General features: G+C 34.6%; 1 protein-coding gene across 9 annotated transcripts in view; it reads right to left on the bottom strand.

Moving 5' to 3' along the window:
* The window catches only part of ANKS1B (ankyrin repeat and sterile alpha motif domain containing 1B), a 1,251,294-nt gene that overhangs the window by 1,065,133 nt on the left and 164,971 nt on the right, over positions 1–21,190 (bottom strand). For all 9 annotated transcript variants that reach the window (XM_034934289.3, XM_034934279.3, XM_034934288.2 and 6 more), the window contains 2 exons: positions 14,563–14,719; positions 8,808–9,104 (listed from right to left, as the gene is read on the bottom strand). In XM_034934289.3, coding sequence (XP_034790180.1) covers positions 8,808–9,104; positions 14,563–14,719 — 454 coding nt within the window. The remainder of the gene's footprint in view (positions 1–8,807; positions 9,105–14,562; positions 14,720–21,190) is intronic.

The raw sequence follows: 21,190 nt of genomic DNA on the forward strand, positions 1-21,190 counted from the left end.
TTATAACACAGTGACATTTCAAAACTTATCCAGTAACCACACATAAAGCACTCATAACATCTCAGCACCTTTTAGGGGGAAAAAAAAAGACAAACCTCTGAACACAGTGATGAAAACAGCTGAGCGAAAAGTACTGAAATGATATATATGTTAACATCAATAACTGAATTGTTGATGAAAGCAAAAGAAATTCTCTCATTGATTGGAAATGCCTGTTAAAGTCAAGCCTTGGTAGCACCAAAGCTGAGAAAAACAAGATAAGTCGCAAGCAAAAGGGAGAGAAGATGACGTTCATGTTTACAGCCCTGGGTTTCAGCTTCCCTTCTTTTTGGCGTTATATATTTCTGTGACTTCCATGGAAGCTCAGTTGTGCATTTAAAGGGATGTTTGTTATATTTTATCCAAAATTTCTAGATGTTTTAAAGTCGTTTTTAGGTTATCTATTCTACCAGAGTGCCAAAACAGCAGATGGAAAAGGGATGCAAAGATGTCAGAGCTTAGCTGCACTGGTTTCCCCTTCCAAATTTAGCACTCCAACCATAATTATCCTGAAGCCTGCGAAAGAGAATAATGAGATAAAGACCGATTCTTGATTAAAGGAGAAAATAAAGATAACAATTATGATAAGCAATAATGATTGTGGTGACGATCAGCAGAGAAAATAGCACAGATAGCATAAAACTGTGAGAAGCAAGACCCACAACTATTGTAACAACTGGTAAATAAAGATAACCTTACTGGAGATGAAGAAAAAACAACTAGAATGGCATTTAACTCAGAAGTAAAATTCCCTAGTACCCTGTTTGGTACTTAGCCACGTGGGCACCTCTTGGAATTAAAAAAAAAAAAAAACTTAAAAGATAACAACTCAACTTAGCGTTTGACAACAAACATATGATGTCTGAACAAGTTGGAAGGCAGCAGCTCTTTTGCATTAGCTAGACCATATCTAGAGGAGTGTGTTCAATTGTGGGTATCTAATTTTTAGGACCAATGACAGAATACAATGTGTCCAGAGAAGAGAGTGCCAAAGAATAAAGGACCTAGAAAAACATCGTGTGAAGAATAAAGGTTATAAGAATGTTTAAACTGGGAGGAAAATGGCACAAGAGAAATATGACATGTCTTCAAATAATTCAGAATACCATTGTTGCTATTCAAAAGAAGAAATCTCCCTCTATTAAACTAGGGACTTCAAGTCTTGGTCTTTACTCATTCTCTCTTCCTTCACTTCATATCAAAGGAAGCACCCTTCTTTTCATTAACATTATTTCTCCACTTGTGCTCTTTATTCTATCACTTTCTGCTGCTTCTTGAATTTTGATCATCTCTGCCTCTTGCATCTTCAAGGCAATCTTTCTCCATAAACATACACACCTTTCCACTATTTAAAAACAAAACAAACAACCAAAGAAACTTCCTGTGAACCTGCTTTCACTTCAAGCTTCTATCCGCTATCTTACTTTTCTTTATTCCACGTTTTATGAAAAGTCATCTTCCCTCTTTTAGGCACAATTTTTGCCTAGTTTTGTTACTGCTATATCCTCTAGCACATAGTAGGCACTCAATAAATATATGATAAATGAATTGATTACATGAAATTGTGCTGTCTTGGCATTCCTCTTATAACTGCTTCTTTACAGACCTCTTTTTCCAGAAACTCCCTGAATATTCTTTAATCAGCCTCTTCTCTCTCCCTACATTCTGTTTCTTGTAAGCCCTTCTATCTCATGGCTTCATCTCTTACTCCTCTGAGGCTAGCCTCTTAGAAAGTTAGCCTCATTTAAGGAGCACATCCAAAGAGAGACCTCTCTGACCCTTCCGTCTCAATCACAGCACCCAGTTTGTTTCCATTATAGCACTCACTGCAATTTGTCATTTTTATGTTGTTTATGTGCTTATTTTCTGTCATCCCTACTAGTCTATAACTCCATGGGAGCAGGAAACAAATTTTCTTCCTCCTGGAGCATAGTGCCTGGTAGCATGGCATGAGAAGTCAGGAGGGGCTAGGGTATCCTCATAGGGAAGCCAGGGTTCAGTTAAAAGTGAAAGAAAGGGAGTTGCTTGGGTAGTGAGTAAGGTAAGTAAAGGAAGGCCTCACTATTAAGGTGACATTGGAGAAGACACCTGAGGAAAGAAGGGGGAAGAAAGTCATGAGGGTTAGTAAGGCAGAGGCCTGGAGGTAGGAGTGTACATAATGTGTTCCAACAAGAACAACAAGGTCACTGTGGATGAAGCTAAGTGAAGAAGGGCAAAGAAGAGTAGGTGGTAGCTTTAGAGAGACAGTGAAACTAAGCAATATAAAACCCTATCAGACACTATAAGGACTCTGGCTTTTCCTCTGAGTGAAATGGAAAACCAATAGAAGTGTTTTTGAGTAGGAAAATGAAATTACCTGACTGAATGGGATCACTTCTAGCTGTTTGACTGAAAATAGACTGAAGGGAATATGTTATGGACTGAATATCTGTGTGCCCCAAAACTCACATGCTAAGGCCCTAACCTCCAGTGTGACTGTATTTGGATATATGGCCTTTCTGGAAGTAGTTAAGGTTAAATTGGGTCATAAGGGTGTGGCCCTAATCCAATGGAACTGGTGTCCTTATAAGGGAAAGAGGAAACATCAGGGAACTCTCTCTCCATTCACGCACAGAAGAAAGGCCGTGTGAGGATATAACAAGAAGGCAGCCATCTAACAAGCCAGGAAGAAAGCCCTCACTCAGGAATGGAATTGGCCGGAACTTGATCTTGGACTTTGTAGTCTCCAGAACTGTGAGAAAATAAATTTCTGTTGCTTAAGCCACTCAGCCTATAATATTTTGCTGTGGCAACCTAAGCAGACAATACAGAAGCCAAAAAAAAAAAAAAAAAAAAAAAAAAAAAACGGAGGAAAACTAGTCAGGAAGCAAGAGATGATTAGGTCTTGGACTATGGTGTTAATCTTGAAGATAATGTAAAGTAGTGAAATTCTGGATACAATTTGAGCACAGAACAAATAGGATTTGCCGAAGAACTGAATGTAAAATCTGAAAGAAACCGTAAAATTCTGGGCCAAACAACTAGAAGGATGGCACTGCCTTTTGACAAAATAGGAAAGACTAGGTGATATGCAAATTTTTGAAGAAAGGGGTACAGATGCTACATTTTCAGCTTTGGAAATGCTGAGTTTGAGAAGCCTATTAGTCATCTGATAGATATGTCCAGTAGGGAATTACATACACAAATTTAGAGTTAGGGTGGAGTCTGAGATGAAGAAATAGACTTGGTAATTGTCAGATAAAGATGATATTGGAACTCAAGAGATTGGATGAGGTCAATGAGGAAGTAGGTACAGACAGAGATGAAAAGATGTTTGAGTACTAAGCCCTGGGACACTCCGATGCTTAGAGATCAAGAAGATGAGGGCAGTTAACTATGGAATAGGAACACGATAGATTACATTATTGGCCTCTCCTTTTATATGCTCTTTGCCGTATGACTTTGTAGTTCTTTCCACTTATATGAGTTGAGTATATTTCTCTACCTCTTTATTTGAGGCTTGGTTTTGTGACCTGATTTAGCCAATGGATGGTAACCAACATGATGCAAGCAGAGGCCCAAACTGTGCTTGCATGATTGAGCTTTCTCTCTTATGCACAATCAATGCCCCCCTGCCTAGTCCCAGGAGGAAGATAATAGACACGTGCAGCAGAGATTCCCAGGCTAACTTACAGCATCAAACATACTTCCCCCAGCTTCTTCAAGAAGTCACCAGTGAACTAAATGAAAACCAAAAGACAGTCGTATCTCAGAGGTCAAAAGAAAACGGTGGTTCAAAGAAGAGACAGATACTGACTTTGTCAGTGCTGATGATGAATCAAGTAAGAGGAGAAGCAGGAATTGACTGTTGGATCTAAAAGTATGTCAGTCATTAGACAACTTGACAAAGGCAAAAACAAGGACTTTTAAAAGTGAGGGAGTTAGAGTGGCCTCAAGAGAGAATGGAGGAAAGAAATTGGATACAATGAGTAAAAACAAGCTTTTCTAACTACGTTGCTACAAAGGGGTCAGAGAAAGGGGATGGTAAGGAGAAGCAAATGTGAGATCAAGAGAGTTTTTAAAAGATGAGAAATATTACATCTTTGCATCCTTATGGAAATGGTACAGTTGAGAAAGAAAAAACTTATGGTATTAAAGACAGAAAATATTTGTCAGAGTTCCCACGTGGACAAGAAAGGATAGGATCCAATGAACAAGTAGAGAGGAATTAGCCTTAGATACAAACCTAAAAGGTTCATTTAAAGCACCAGGAAGGAAAGTAGACACAGGTACATTGGCAGATGTGGTGGTGGAAATTTGTGATTGCTTGTGGTTTCCTCAGTGAAATAAAAGCAGTATCATGATCAGAGAGGGATGATAGAGAAGGAGGTGTTGAAGTTTTGGAATAGAGATGTCGTGAAATTATCATCTAGGGAAATCAGAGAGTAAATGGATTATAATGGATAATTATCGCCTATGTACATATCTTATTTCTGGTGCCACTATAAGCCTTTGAGAGCAAAAGCTGTATCTTACTTAGTTTTGCATCTTAACAGCTCTTAGCATGGAAACTTGTATTTTTTATTATTAACTTTCTGTAATTTTACTTTCATTTCCTTTAATAGTCACATAAAGTCTAATTGGCTTAAGGTTGTACTAGTTCTTTAACTCTTCAAGTCTTATGAGAGAAACTTACAAGAAACTCACACAATGAAAGCACTAGCATGATATGGCACTATCGCTATCTGGTTACCCAAAATCAAGTTCAAAATTCATAAAAATAATTGCTAACTTCAAGAGAAAATTGCCCATTCAACCCTACTTTCTTAATATCTTACTTTGACTGATTCTCTTTATTAAAAAATATTTAAAGACTAAAGGGTTTATAAGTAAAGATGATATGAAATTTGCCCAAAGTATTACTTACTATTTTAAATATGTGTTATAATTTAAAATTACTCAGAGAGTAATGATGCAGAAAATAAACTTCTAGAGCAAATATTAACATCAATGCTGCATTTAAAAACATATGTAGGTCAGGTGCAGTGGTTCAAATTTGTAATCCCAGCACTTTGGAAGGCCAAGAAAGGAGGATCACTTGAGCCCAGGAGTTCGAGACCAACCTGGGCAACATAGTGAGACCTTTTCTCTACAAAAACTAAAAAAATTAGCCGAGCACATCAGCACATGCCTATAGTCCCACCTACTCAGGAGGCTGAAGCAGGAGGATCACTTGAGCTTGGGAGTTGTAGGCCGAAGTGAGCATGATTGCACCACTGCACTCCAGCCTGGGTGGCAGAATAAGACCCTGCCTTTAAAAAAAAAAAAAGTAAAATAAAATAAAATCACATGTAATTACTAGGAAAAGACAAGATCCTCAAAAGCCATCTATAAATTTTAAAGATTTATTCATAATAACTTGAATGTAACTGAAGTCTAAAAGTACAATACTATAATTTACCAAATGGGATTACTTTTAATACTAATTCCCAACAGGTTAGCTAGAGCAGTTTAATGAATATTAAATCTACTGAAACAATTTGAGGCTACTAGCTACATTGTTCACTCTCAGCCAGTGAGAATATCAACAAACCTACTTGATATTCAAAAATTTTGCACTGAGTCTGATGGGAAAAACTTGGTAACAATTAATTTGAGTAATAAAATTAAATATTCACCCCCCCCCCAAAAAAAGGCAATGAGACCAAAAAAAACAACAACATGTTTTCTATGAACAAAGCAACAATAACAAAAGCAAAATATCAACTAAGGCTAAATATATTATGGAAGATTCATTTCATTGAGATATATTTTAGAAAGATGTTGTCAGTTCTACTTCCTAGAATTCTTAGAATGAGTGTCAATAGAAGAGGTTATAGCAACACAAAAGTTGTCCACCTTACTCAGACATCACCCCGATACTTCTGATTAGGTGTTCAAAGTGATCTAAGCATATTGTCTGCCTTTCTTCTGATATGTGAATAACAAATCTAAATGTGGTGAGGACCAAGCAGACAATCTAAAGGAATGACAATGGTAATGATATAAAATGGTAGAATGAGGTCGGAGCCTTGGAAAGCATTTACCCCATCTGAAAGCACTCAAATTCAATATTTTAAAATACTCTTTAGCCAAATAATGCACATATGCAAGCTAAAGGCCACCTAAAATTCAAAGTCGTGTTGGACTTTCAAAGGTCCTCTTCAAATGTCACTTCCATCAATGACTTCTCATGTTCTCCCTCTTAAAATCCATATTTTCCTTACCCGTAGATCCACAGCTCTTTGTTTTAGCATTTATTATATGTCACGGATGGGAGTTATTCTTGCAAATTTTTTGTCTCCTCCACTAAGCGTGGGGCAGAGATAGTTTTGGTTTTTTATTCTCCAAAAGCACAAAATACAGTGCTTTGCAGAAAAAAAGGACACATCATATACATTTATAAAATTGAATTTAAACTCTTTCCCTTCTGGTCATGTCATCTAGTACAAAACATGAAAGGATCTTGATCAGGGATACCAAGAAGCTTACTGACCTCAGTCAGAGGGAAAGTCCTTGGTTATATTGCAGTCTGTGCAATCAAGTTTAAAAATATTACAGAAGTGTGAAAGCAGTACATCCAGATTAGAGAAATTCAACATTTATACAATAAACATCTAGTTTATCATTAAACAACTTTTAGGAAAATAACTTTGTGAGTCACCTACAATAGTAAGCATACCTACTTATTTTCAATACCCCTTTGAGGAGAGAGACTGTTTTTCCTTAATATGACTGTTAGAAAAAATTCTTATGCTTTTTTGAGAGGCTGCCAAAGTTGAATAAATAAGAAATTGAGAAAAGATATTACAAATATCTAAACTACTAAATAATGCAGGCAAAGCTCTAAAGCAAGCTCTGGTTCAGGGTGCTAGCCTTAAAACTGAGATTGGAAGGCCTGAGATTTTTCTAAATTCAATAAAGAAAACTCTGGAAATACAGGATTCAATCTCTGAACAATTCCTAGGAAAAATAACCCCATCTGTGAGCACACATTCCACCTGGAGTGTGTAATTATTTGCAACATTTGCCACATTTAGTCCCTCTGGGTATTCACACCCTTTTACAATTCACACCCTCTTCTAATACAGAGGTAGACTCTATTTTCCAACTCCTTGAATATGGGTTGCCTTTATGACTTGCTTCAGCCAAGCAAACATGGCAGAAGTGAAGGTGTGCTAGTTCCAAGCCTAGGCCTCAAGAAGCCTTGTACAATTCTGTTCTCTCTCTCAGAACCATGCATGCCATGTGAGTAAGCCCAGGCTGACCTGCTGAATCATGACAGAGAAGTGGCAGTCTCACCTATCACCCTAGACAACATCCAGCCAGCCTCTGAAACAGAAACATATAACTGATTTGCAGTTGATTTCACACACAAGAGAACACAGCCAAGACCAGAAGAACCATCAGTTGAGCTTAGACTAAATTGCCAATCACAGAATTATGAGCTAAATAAAGAGTTATTGTGTTAAGCTATTAAGTTTTGGGATAGTTTGTTGCACATCAATGGCTTACTAATAAGGGGAGAAGGTCACAATATGACAGAAAGCAAAAAAGTCTCTGGAAGATAAGAATGCTGCCATTAACTTGGAAGCCAAGAAATAACCATGAAAGGAGGAAAAGGCAAAAAAAAAAAGACTAACCCTGGAGTTGGGGCTAACTTAAGACAAGATATCAAAAGTAGGTTGTGGCCAGGCCCAGTAGCCCACACCTATAATCCCAGAACTTGGGGATGCCAAGGTGGAAGGATTGCTTGAGCCCAGGAGTTCAAGACTAGCCTGAGCAACAGAGCAACACCTCATCTCTACAAAAAATACAAAACTTAGCTGGGCATGGTGGTGTGTACCTGCGGTCCCACCAGCTACTGGAGAGGCTGAGGCAGGAGGATCACTTGAGCCCAGGAGGTGGAGGCTGCAGTGAGCTGAGATCACGCCACCCACCACTGCACTCTAGCCTGGGCAACAGAGCAAGACTCTGTCTGAAAATAATAATAATAATAAAATATACTAAATTAAATTAAACTTTTTAAAGTAGGTTGACCATTCCTTGTGGAGAAACAAAACCTATCCAAATCCTATTCTTCCTACAAAGCTCACCTCAAATCACACCTTTTCCATTTTTTTTTTCTGAGTGTCCTTAGGCATAGTGATCATTCCTTCATTAGTTATGTATAAACAGTACATTACGGTGGAAAGAGGCCTGGACTTTAATCAGTAAGTCTAAATTCACATCCCGGTTTTATCAACTATGTGTCCTTAGACAAATTTCTTAAATCTTTGAATCTGATTCCTCATCTCTTAACTGAAATTTAATAGTTCTCAATCCCAAAGGACAGTTGTGAGAATTGAATTCTAAATGTGTCAACATGCTAAACACAAAGTACATACTCAACAATGTTAAAGTGAATTTTGTTCCATTCATTCATTAAACTCTGACTGGATTCCTACTGTATGTTAGGCTGTGTGCTAGATATTGGGACAAAGGAAACAATTACTAATGATACCACACACAACTGCCATCTACTAACTTCTCATGTGTATAGCCCTCAAATTAGAATGAGGTTAGAGATTATGCCTTGTAGCTCTTCATATTTCCCAAAAGTAGGTGGTATAGTACCCTGAACTCAGTAGTCACAAAAGTACTTGTGAACAATTTGATTAAAAGATTTCTACATACAGGTTTTCACATTTGAATCCCAAAGCCAAGCAACAGCATCATCACTTTTAAAGCATAGCTAAAAGCACACTCACTTGACAGCTCACATCCATTCCTGCCTCCAGCAGCACCTGCACGACTGCTTTGTGGCCATTGCGCGCAGCAAGGTGAAGTGGCGTGTGCTTGCGAGTGTTGCAGCTCATTAAGTTAGGATGTGCACTGATGATCATTTTTACCACTCTAAGCCGTCCGTAGAGTGCCGCCAAGTCCAAAGGTGTTTCCAGCTTGCTATTCCTAATTGTCGGGTCAGTGAGCTCTTCTAGGAGAACTGCAACTACTTCAGAGTGTCCATATTGAGCTGCACAGTGTAGGGCAGTTTCATTTTCATTGTTCTAAGACAAAGATTTTTAAAAAGGCACATTTTCAGAAATTCAATTTGTTATCAAAATCTTAACACAGTAATTTAAAACCTGCAATGCTTTGAAATGTAAGTTAAGATTTATACATTTTAACAAGTATGCCTAATGGAATTTTATATTTGATAAAAGTATCTAGGATTCATTGAATCAAAAAAAATTTTTTTATATCACTTTAATCGAAAACAATCCAACATTTCCCTAAATCATATATGCCAACTTCCAAAAATGATAAATGATTTAGCCATGTTTGTCAGAGGCCCTCCTGGGTCCAGATGGACAGTGATATCTGCATGGTGCATCACATCTTTAGACATTTATTAATAAGAGAGATCAAAACAATTATAACAGACTTTTAATAGACTGGCTTTCCAAAAGACAGATAAGAAGGTAAATTCTTGGTAACAAAAGGTTTATAGAAAGGTTTCCCAAATTAAGTTTCATTTTATTTTCCATGTAAGTACAAATCATTGCTTCCTTTGCAAAGAAAATGAAAAGATTTTGGCCTTAAGATATAAAAGTACCTTTTTGAAATGTTATCATGGGTTGTGAGGATGGACCTAGATCAGTTCCCAGACAAGTTACTAGGAGTATCACAGTACAACATGTGCAGCTTATAAGGGTTCAGTTGAAAATCAATGAGATTTTCCTAGAAATGTATCAAGATTTTTAAAAATGTTAAGATACAGAAAACTGAACCCAGTTGCAAGGCAGAGGGACCCTTCAGACTATTTGAGCAATATAGGTAGATGGTGTATAGGTATGTCAGGAGATGGAAGGGTCAGGAGAAAAATGAACAAGAAATTTTAGTAACAAAAATGCAATAACCCTAAATGAGGGTTCTGGAAAGAAAGAGCAGCTGCCACCATGAGAGTTATCATCATAGCTAACACTATGTACTAGACATAGTTGCATTTTATATATGTTTACTCATTTAATCCTCATTATGAGATAGATACTATTATCATTATCTCCATTTTACAGATGAGAAAACTGAGGCACTGAATAGTTGAATAACTGGCCTTCCGTTATACAGCCATTTAGTGGTAGGACCGGGATTTGAACACAAGTAGCCAAGACCCAAAGTGGGTGTTCTTAACCATCACACATACCACCTTCCAAAATAAGAACTATCACTACTACTACTACTTGTTGAGTGCCTAAAAACTATATATATTGTCTCATTTAACTCTTACAACAATTCTCCAAATTTTATATTAAAATTGTCTACTTCATGGACAAGGAAACTAAAATACAAAAAGGTTAAATTACACATCCAAGTAGAATTAAGATATTTTGCAAGCTGGATCTGACAAATCCAAAACCCATGCTCTTTCCACTATACCATGTTGTCTGCCATGTGTTGCTATATTGTCAAAGAAGAGCTGGGAATTAGTGATCTGAAAGCAGAATTTCTAGAGGTTTTGCTCAGAAAAACACCAACCGAGAATAGGGAGTAGCTGTTTAGATAGCTGTTCTGATGAAAATAAAAGGATAAGAAGGGTTCAGACCCAAACAAATCTTAATGTTCTAGAAAGTAACTCAAGTTTGCCCTGGATGATAGAAGAATGCAAGTAAGTTGAGAGTCTAGAGGGAAGATTTGAAAATTTAAAAAGGAGTAGAGTGACAAGGGGAAAATAGCACTAGGAAAGGCTTCTTACTACTTTACCTTGCAAATAAGTATCAAGAGAGAGCATTTGAAGGTCAACCCCACAGGGAAAATCTACTCTTTCAAGACAATCAATGAAAAGTTAAGACCTGTTAGATGGGGAATCCAGCTGAGGGTACTGTTTCTTCCATCATTTGTCAGGAGTCCTTCTTTACTTGGTTTGAAAGTATTACTATAATCTACTTCTTCATAAACAATGATCACATACAGGTTTAGACTCCCTGGTCTTCTTATCTGTTTTTCTTATCAGGCTTATAAAACAGCCAATCTTATTACTTCACACCATGAAAACATTATACAGATATATACCTCCTGACCAACCCAAATTTCCCCCTGGTCTGAAAGGGATTCAATCTCAGTTTTCAAAATACAGTATCTCTTTGAGAAAAGAGAAAGGCCAATAATGAAATAATGATTCCTCAAAGGCCTCTCTACTGGTCCAGAGCCCTGAGCCTAGGAAATTACAAGAGCAAAATCGAAAAATTTTCTAGTAACACCAATTAGCACTGTTCAGATCTCAAGGGAAAATATATCAATCATTCAAGACCTACTCAGGATAAAAAGTTCACAGATTTTATCCATGATCATCACATACTTGGATTGTCACCTCAGTGGACGCCACAATGGTGGTACTTTTACGAGAGCATGATTGTGTATTTGTGTATGCTCACAAGTGATCTAAAATAATCTAATTTGAAATAAATAGGTTGTGATGAGGCACTGATTAATAATTCCTAGTATGGCTACGCAGAATATTCTTAAAAGTTTTTTAATTCCTTCTTTTTTACCAAATGGGTATTCTCTGAAACATTAGGACCCTTCCAGATAATGGATGATAGAACAAAACTGGCTAACAAAAGCCATTTACCAAAAACTCTTGGTTCAGAGTAAAACATCTAACAAGAGTTGGATTCGAGTTTCGGTGAATGGCAAAGGCAATGTGTTTTTCAGATAAGGCCCCTCTGGGTTTTGCCCTAATGTTAAAATAAAGAAAAAAAAAAAAAAAGAGGAAGAGAAGGTAAAGGGAAGAAAGGATTAATGAAATTTAAAGAAATTGAAAATTTTCAATTTAAAGGAAATTTAAATTGCAAAAAGTAAATAATCAGATGATAAAAGAGAAGGATGTGGCAATTATAAAAACCATAATCCGGGTAGAGTCCACTTTGTTTAGAATGGTGAACAAGACCTAGGTTGATGTGTTACCATGTAAATTACTTCATTTCTCCAAACCTATCTTATCTGTATAATGAGAATATTATTTTCCCTATAAACCTTATAATACAGTTTATAAACCAAAAGAGATAACATATTTTTTAAATGCATTGTAAACTTTAAATATTAAAATGTAGAATAGAATTATTTTTAAAGAAAGCTGTATTAGAAACCAAAGATAACTTTCAGAAATCAGAATGAAGCCCTGACTATAATGCATAATTTTAACATAACATAAATGTATTACTGGTTGAGAGCTTAGGCTTTGGATCAGAAAAACCTGCGTTCAAACACTGGCTGCATTTCTTAGTAGCTGTGATGTTACGGTCAATTTACTCTATCTCTCTAAGGCTGTAACTCCATATATATAGTAGCAATAGTAATCTAGGGCTTAGTAAGATAACGGAGATGAAGTATTTTGCACAATGCCTGGCACACAGTAAACAATCCATTAAGTGATAGGATTTAGGATGACAATACCAATGCGTTATTGTGTAAAAGGCTCTGGAGTCAAAGTCCTGAGTCTCAGTCTCAGTTTCAGTCACTCAGTAACATGTGGCCTTCGACAAGTTGTTTAGTTTTACAGAGCATGATTTCTCAACTATAAAATGCGAGTGATATTATCAATTCAGAGGATTATTGTGAGAATTCATTAAATCGTATTTTTGAGGTGAAAGTGTTTAGAACAGTGCCCGCTTTACCTTATGTCTCAATAAATGCTAATTACCATTTTTATTTCCTTTATTGTTTAAATACATAAAAGTTTATAATTAACAAGAAGATTCTGTCCTATTCAGAAGGAAAAAAGAAAGCTAAAATTAAAAGTTATCTATAAAAATAAAAATCCTACATCAAAAAATTTAGGAGAAATGGCATAGAATGGGAAAACTACGATCAGCATTAAAAGAGTATACATATAACAATGAAAAAATACTAAAATTATGGTATTAAAAATCATAAGAAAGTTGCAACTTGTTGCCAATAGAAACCGCAACACAAAGCAACAGAGGTGAACAAAGAACTTTGAATATGGTCTCCTTAAAAAGACACTTTTTGTAATATAATTGATCTATTCAACATTACCAAAAACAAGTATTTCTCTTTAAAACATATAGTAACTTTTCACTTTCCAATGTAAGTGAATACTATATGTTATTTCTTATTTTCATGTCATTTAAAAACATCTTGTTTGTAAAAACTAACATCCTCTTGTTTAACCTTGGATTGTTTTTCCATTTTATTATTTCAGGTTTGCTTTGCGGTATTCAGACAATTTTAAGAATAACCACCAGATGGCTCATCTCATAAACGATCTAACTGTTGGTTTTCTGTGGAAGAGAAGAGCATTGTCATAAATTTCCTTTTAGCATGATATGATGATAAAGATAGCCATATCTGTCATGTTTTAAAGACTGGGTGCATTCTTATTAAAATTTCTGCATTTTTGTAACCTGTAAACATGGAAATTTTTATTGTGATAAATATTAATAAGATACTTTTCCAATTAATAAAATGTTTTCCTGATTAGTCCTTTCAACAACTGCATATATATTTTCATTGAAAAAATATGTATTTTTCTTCCCTTTGCTATTTACAGCAATTGTTACTTTTTATCTTTCAGTCTGAACTTCAAAGTCCGGCAAAGTCTGCATCCATTTGAACAATATGCTAATTGTGCTTTATTAGATATGCTTGCCCTAAAGTAACCTACTTGCATTGATATTGGACAACTGCCAACCTGCAGCTTAATGCCGTGATTGTAATTCAATTGTTGGACTGCCTGCTGGTTTTCAAATATAGTTTTACAAAATGGGAACAGTAGGGGGCATGCAGAGCTCAACATGTTTGTTATCATACTGTATTAGGGGACCATATTTTACTTTCTGGAATCTGTGGTCCTATCTGTTTAGAATACTGACACTGGTTTTCTTTTTAAAATATGTCCATTATGTGTAATATAGATATTGTGTACTTACAAATACATTAACTGTCAGAATCATACTGCTGCTGTGTTTTATTCAACTTATTCTGGGCATGTGTGTTTGTGTTTGTATATATATATATATCAAAAAATTTTAATATGTGACAAGCAACTGTATATGCTATATTTCACATTTTGATTCACAAGAGTACTTAACCATGAAAGTGCTAAGTAAATGGTAAAGCATTATGCAAATGATAGGCATATCATTGTTTTAGCATTTAAAATTGTATTAAGAAACATTGTAATTCTCATTACACATATGAATTCTGTTCTATCTTTAAATATTCAATGGCTATAAAATGGCTGATTATATAAGACAGGCAAAAATATTTCAGCTACTTCCTTTATGTAGGATTTTCCCGTTAACAAAGTAGCTTTACAAATGCCCAACTTAGTCTCTGCACATCATATCCAAACACCAAAGAATTTTTCAAATTTCAACTTTTAGGAAATTCAGCAATGGAAAGGCCTTTGGGCAAGGTAAAGATAAAAAAATCACATTTTCAATATGGCTTTGCCTTTGTAAAACTAGAAAAATTACATCATGAGCAAACATTTGGCAAGTGCACCTGTTCATTGACCCTGGAATGTGATGGTCCATGATGAATAAGAATCTTCACAATTTCCACATCTCCTTTCCAGGCAGCCAGGTGAATAGGAAAATACCCTTTGTTGTCTGCTACATTTGTTGATGCCTCATATTGAAGTAGTTTGAGAACTATGTCCCTAAAAAGGAAAAAACAACAACAACAAAATAGGGTGGGCAAGACAAACTGTATTAAATAGGTAATTTTAAAAGAATACCAGATGTTGGGTGGGAATTTAAAGTAATCATTCAAGGTACTAAGACATAAAGTTGGGTTTCAAAGTTTTTGCCTACTCAACATTTGGCTATTTTACTTACCTGGAAAACCATCACCCCATGCCACACACACACACACACACACACACAGAGAGAGAGAGAGAGAAAGAGAGCGAGAGCACACATTGACTAACCAATTAAACTACTTAATAGAATTCATATAAGCAAAACTTAACCTATTTCATTAATTAGATGAGCTAAGTAAAATGAAGAGGATACCAACTCCCATTTTTTTTTAAAAAAAAAGAGGTCTTTCCAGATAGCCCATATCTGAGATTTAGTTTGAAGGAAAAGTTGAAGTTACAAGTATATTCCTTGTTTACACACACCAAAAAAAGTTATAATACCAAGGATACATTTATAAAATTTACACATCATTCCTACAGATAATTGGAATAAGAGATTTAAGGGGTATGTAAAAGAGAAAGAAAGTGCAGTATGTAAGGGACCCTTGACAAGCTAACTGTAGTACTAGCCCAGGGTTAAAAAATAATAATAATAAAATTTTTAATAACTTCTCAGTGATGGCACACAACACACTTTGAGTATTCCTTGTTCCTACTTCTGTATTCCTTCACCTTTCTTCTCCAAGCATAAAAAATTATTTCAAAAGGGAAACTCATTTAAAAGACAAGTTCCACCATTAATGCAATTTCAACACATATTCAATATATCCTACCTCAAAAATTTTGAACTTAATCCCCACCAGGTTTTCAAAGTAAAAATCCTGAAATGCATTACTCAACCTTAGAATTAATTAATAATTATTAGCATAAATTATATCAAAATATATATCAACAATCAAAAGCAGTAATTCTAAACAAAACTGTATTTTCATTTGGATGCATTTAAGAAGCAAATTCTATTAACTCACTAAATGAAATGCTAGTCAGACACATATAAATTAAAAAAATATATAATTACAATATATAATAAAGTTGTTTCTTACATACAACAAATCACTAATGGGGAGGGTGAACATAACAGATTTACATTTAAACATTTCATAAAATCAGACTCTAGATGCAAGTAACAAATGAAAACATTTGAAGGAAATTTTAAGAGAAGCAAGATTAGAATTTTGATAGCTCACAAGAAAAACAGATATGATATGACACAAAATTATGGTAAACGGTAAAACATACTGTCCAGAATGTGTCCTAAAGTCACAACATTTGACTTAATTGCTAAATGTAAGAAATAATGATTTTAAAAAAAAACAAGAATATGTTGTAGAAATATTTAGAATCCAAGGAGTCCTAAATTGTCTAATGATATAATTTCTGATAAATTAAGAATTAAATTTTAACATTTCTCTTTGAAAAACCAGCATTATTTTACAAAATCTGAATTCAGAAGACTTGGATTTGTGTCCCAGCTACGCAAACTACCTGAGGCTGTGATCCTGGAGAAATGATAATCACACACCACATAATGATAATTCGATCAACAACAGACCATCCGCATATATAATGGTTGTCCAAAAAGATTATCATACCTCATTTTTACTGTACCTTTTCTATGTTTTGATATGTTTAGATACATAAATACTTTCTATATCTATTGTGTTAAAATTGCCTACAGTATTCAGTACAGTAACATACTGTGCAGGCATGTAACTCGGGAGCAATGGGTCATACCATGTAGCCTAGGTGTGTGATAGGCTATACCACTTAGATTTGTGTAAGTGCACTCTATGATGTTCACACAATGATGAAATCACGTAATTAGACATTTCTCAGAATGTATCCCTGTCATTAAGCAACACATGACTGTACTTAGTCTCATTTTCTTTTTCTTTTCTTCAGGAGATACTATAATGATAATGTCTACTCAAAACTGGTAATAGCATTAAATAAGATCATAAAAAAGAATTCACTCAATAAATAGTAAAGCACTATACCAATATTAGCACTTGTCCCAAGTAAAAATAAAATACTTTAGAAGTGAAATGAAATGCTTATAGAAAGTCACCTTTGAAAAACAGAATCAGAAAATCAGAAGGAAACTTAAAGGTTATCCAGTTCAAACGCTTCTCCCCATTTCCCTGCCAAGCAAGGGTTGTTATATAGGGTCTTCCATTCTGACATAAATAAATACATAACTTCAGTGAGGTAATGAGAATTCAATACCTATGAGTAACAAAAGCAGATAAGGAAAGATCTGAAGTCCCAACTCTCTACTATTTACAAACCTGGTTACCTTGAGGAAATTAAGCAACCTCTGTCTCTCTTTCAGATATTGTGAAAATAGAATTTAGAGATTACATCTTGGTGCTAGTTTCAAACGGTTATGGTGTGAATCAAATGAGAAACAGATGTAATTGTAAAATTATATATACAATCAAAAGTTGTTCTCAAGGCAGATTGTTGCAATGTTAAACAATTCCAGTGATTGCTTTTTAAATAAAATACTTCAGCATTTAAAAGGCAAAATAATAGCAAAAGAAGTTAGTCAAATTAAATACCTGGATCTAAAATGTAGAATTTAGCCTACTACAAAATAGACTTCTCCAAGTTACTGTCAAAGACAACTGTGAGAAGAGAGAAATTTCATTTCTTAATACCTAAGGAAATAAAAAATATATTCTGAAACTTCTTCTCCTATAAAGCATTTCCTTTCAAGGGGTAAAGATGAAAAAAATATTGATCGGATCATCAATTCTATTTCCTTTTACTCTTGCTCCAATCACTTAGAATTTCATTTGTTCTTTGGCTCAAATTTTATTGACATTTTCTAATAATGTATGTGATATACATTCATTCTTCATTTATCAGGAAGATTTATGACAAGTGAAAAAATGTCTATTTTGAAAACTGACTTACTAATCATTTGTATTTTCTAGTATTACCACCATCTAATATCTAAATCAGAAAAGAATAATATGTAAGTTTGTAAAATTGCCTTTGGAAAACACTAAGATCCTAACTACACATTATTTACACATTATTTTTAAGTTTTGAAAAATGTATTTATTTTAATAAATATTTTGTTAAATGTGCTTATTTTTTTTCTTTTTTAATTTTATTTCAATAGTTTTTGGGACACAGGTGGTTTTTGGTTCCATGGATGGGTAACACTTTAGTGGTAAATTCTGAGATTTTAGTGCACTCATCATCCAAGTAGTGTACACTGTTTCCAGCGTGTTGTGTTTTATCCTTCACTCCCCTCCAAACCTCCCTCCACCAGTCCCCACAGTCCATTATATCACTCTGTATGTTTTGGCATCCACATAGCTTAGCTCCCACTTAGAAGTGAGAACGCATGGTATTTGGTTTTCCATTCCCTAGTTACTTCACTTAGAATAACGGCTTCCAGTTCCATCCAAGTTGCCACAAAAGACATTATTTCCTTCTTTTTATGGCTGAGTAGTATTCCATGGTGTATATATACCATATTTTATTTATCCACTCATTGGCACTTAGGTTGGTTCCATATCCTTGCAAATGCAAATTGTGCTACTATACACATGTGTGCATGTGTCTTTTTCATATAATGACTTCTTTTCCTTCGGGTAGATACCCAGTAGTGGGACTGACGGATCTAATGATAGATCTGCTTTTAGTTCTTTAAGGAATCTCCATACTGTTTTCTATAGCAGTTGTGCTAAGTTACAGTCCCACCAGCAGCGTAAAAGTGTTCCCTTTTCACCACATTCCCACCAACTTCTATTGTTTTCTTTTTTTACTTTTTAATTATGGCCATTCTTGCAGGAGTAAAGTGGTAGCTCATTGTGGTTTTAATTTTTATTTCCCTGATGATTAGTGACGTTGAGCACTGTTTCATATGTTTGTTGGCTGTTTGCATATCTTCTTTTGAGAAATGTCTATTCATCCCCTTTGCCTACTTTTTGATGAGATTGTTTCTTTTCTTGCTTATTTGTTTAAGTTCTTTGTAGATTCTGGATACTAGCCCTAATTTGCAAATATTTTCTCCCACTCTGTGGGTTGTCTGTTTACTCTGCTGATTATTTCTTTTGCTGTGCAGAAGCTTTTTGGTTTAATTAGGTCCCATTTATTTATTTTTGTTTTTGTTTAAATGTGCTTATTTTAAAATTAAAATTAAAATTTATTTTCAAATTTTTGTTTAAATTGAGCTTTATATCTTATTCAAAGATACCAGCTAATGAATTGGCTGAGCTCAGATTTCTAGTGTTAAAACATATTTGTGAAATATAAAGTTGTATCTCTGATCAAATAAGTACCTGTCAGTTTTACTAAGTTATAAGTAGAATAAAGTATTAATCAGCAAATTATGATTAATCATTCTTATGATATATCCATACATATCCAAAGTAATATGAACTAAATAGGCCATTTTCATCCAGGCTCATTAAGATCAATTTAAATTTCATATATAATATCTAAATTAGAAGAGTAGTTAATATAGTGTAGTACCAACTTAGTATTTTTATTGATACATAATAGTTGTATATATTTTGGGGGTGCATGTAATATTTTGATATATGCATACAATGTGTAATGACTAAATCAGGATAATTGGGGTATCCATTACCTCAAACGTTTATCTTTTTTTTGTGTTGGGAACATCACAATTCCTCTCTTCTAGCTATTTTGAACTATACAATATTGGTAACTTTAGTCAGTCTACTGTACTATCAAACACTAGATCTTATTCCTTCTAACTATATTTTTGTATTTTAACCAAATCTCTTCTCCCCCACCCCCCTTTCCTTCAAAGCCTCCTATAAACACCAATTAACTTTCTACTTCCATGGGATCCCCTTTTTTTTAGCTCCCACATATGAGTGAGAGCATGTGATGTCTGTCTTCCTGTGCCTGGCTCATTTCACTTTACAAAATGATCTCATGTCCATCCATGTTGCTGCAAGTGATAGGATTTCATTCTTTTTTATGGTTGAATAATATTCTATTGTGTATATGTGCCACATTTACTTTATCTGTTCACTTGTTAATAAGCAGGTTGATCCCATATCTTAGCTATTGGGAATAGTGCTACAATAAACTGGGGAATGCAGATACACTTTGATACCCTGATTTCCTTTTTTTTTTTGGATATGTACCCAGCAGGGGCATTGTGAAATCATATAGTAATTCTATTTTTAGTTTTTTAAGGAACCTCCATACTTGTCTTCCATTGTCATTGTACTAATTTACATTCCCATTAATGGTGTACCTGCATTCCCCTTCCTCTGCATCCTTGCCAGTAGCTATTATATTTGTCTTTTCAGTAAAAATCGTTTTAACTGAGGTGAGATGATACTGTGATTTTGATTTGCATTTCCCTGATGATTAGTGAGGTTAAGCATTTTTTCATATGCCTGTTGGTCATTTGTAAGTCTTCTTTTGAGAAATGTCTATAATCATTTGTCCATTTTTAATGAAATTATTTGGTTTTTTGCTATTGGGTTTATTAGTTCCTTATATGTTCTGGCTATTAATCTGTTGCTAGATAGATAGTCTGCAAATATTTTTTCCCATTCTGTCAGTTGTTGAAGCTGGGAAAACTGGATAACCATATTCAGCAGAATGAAACTAGACCTCTGTGTCTCAACAAATACAAAAATTCAATGAAAATGGATTAAATATTTACATCTAAGACCTAAAACTATGAAACTAGTAGGGGAAAACACCTCAGGACATTGGTCTGGACAAATAATCTTTGGGTAAGACCTCAAAAACATAGGCAACAAATGCAAAAATAGACAAATGGGATTACATCAAGCTTAAAAGCTTCTACACAGTATTTCTTTAAATTATTATTTAGGTTGAGCATTATAGCTTACTCTAAGGTATCCACAAAGGAACACATCGCCTGTGCTTGGTTAACTGGCATGAAATATTCAGTCATTGATTGATGAGCATTTGCGTTGGTTCCACGATTTTGCAGTTGTGAATTCTGCTGCTATAAACATGCGTGTACAAGTAAATTTACTAATGTAACCAAATATCGCCTGGACCACAATAACTTATTGAAAAATTAATGTTAAAAAAATTCATTGGGACTGTGAAAAAAGAAATATTAAGTTACGTTGCTAATCAATATCTGTAAAATAGCAAGCAGCAAAATAATCCCTACGTCTTAACTGTAAAGTAGCATTTTCTGATATCCAGCATTTGACAAATAACAAATACTCTAAAATCCTAAAGTAAATGTGGTTGACAAGAAAATAGAAAAAATATTTTGGAAAATGGAAATAGAAATGGAAAAATATTTTCCATTTCCCAAAAACAAAGTAAAACATCAAATTAAATTTAATAATATCCAATGTAAATAACTGCAATATTTTGCAGCTTTAAGCTAATACATGTAAGTTCAGTTAAAAACAGGAATTCTAGAAGTATTGACTTTTG

Source organism: Pan paniscus, chromosome 10 (genome assembly GCF_029289425.2).
Source record: "Pan paniscus chromosome 10, NHGRI_mPanPan1-v2.0_pri, whole genome shotgun sequence".
Taxonomy (NCBI): Eukaryota; Metazoa; Chordata; class Mammalia; order Primates; family Hominidae; genus Pan; species Pan paniscus.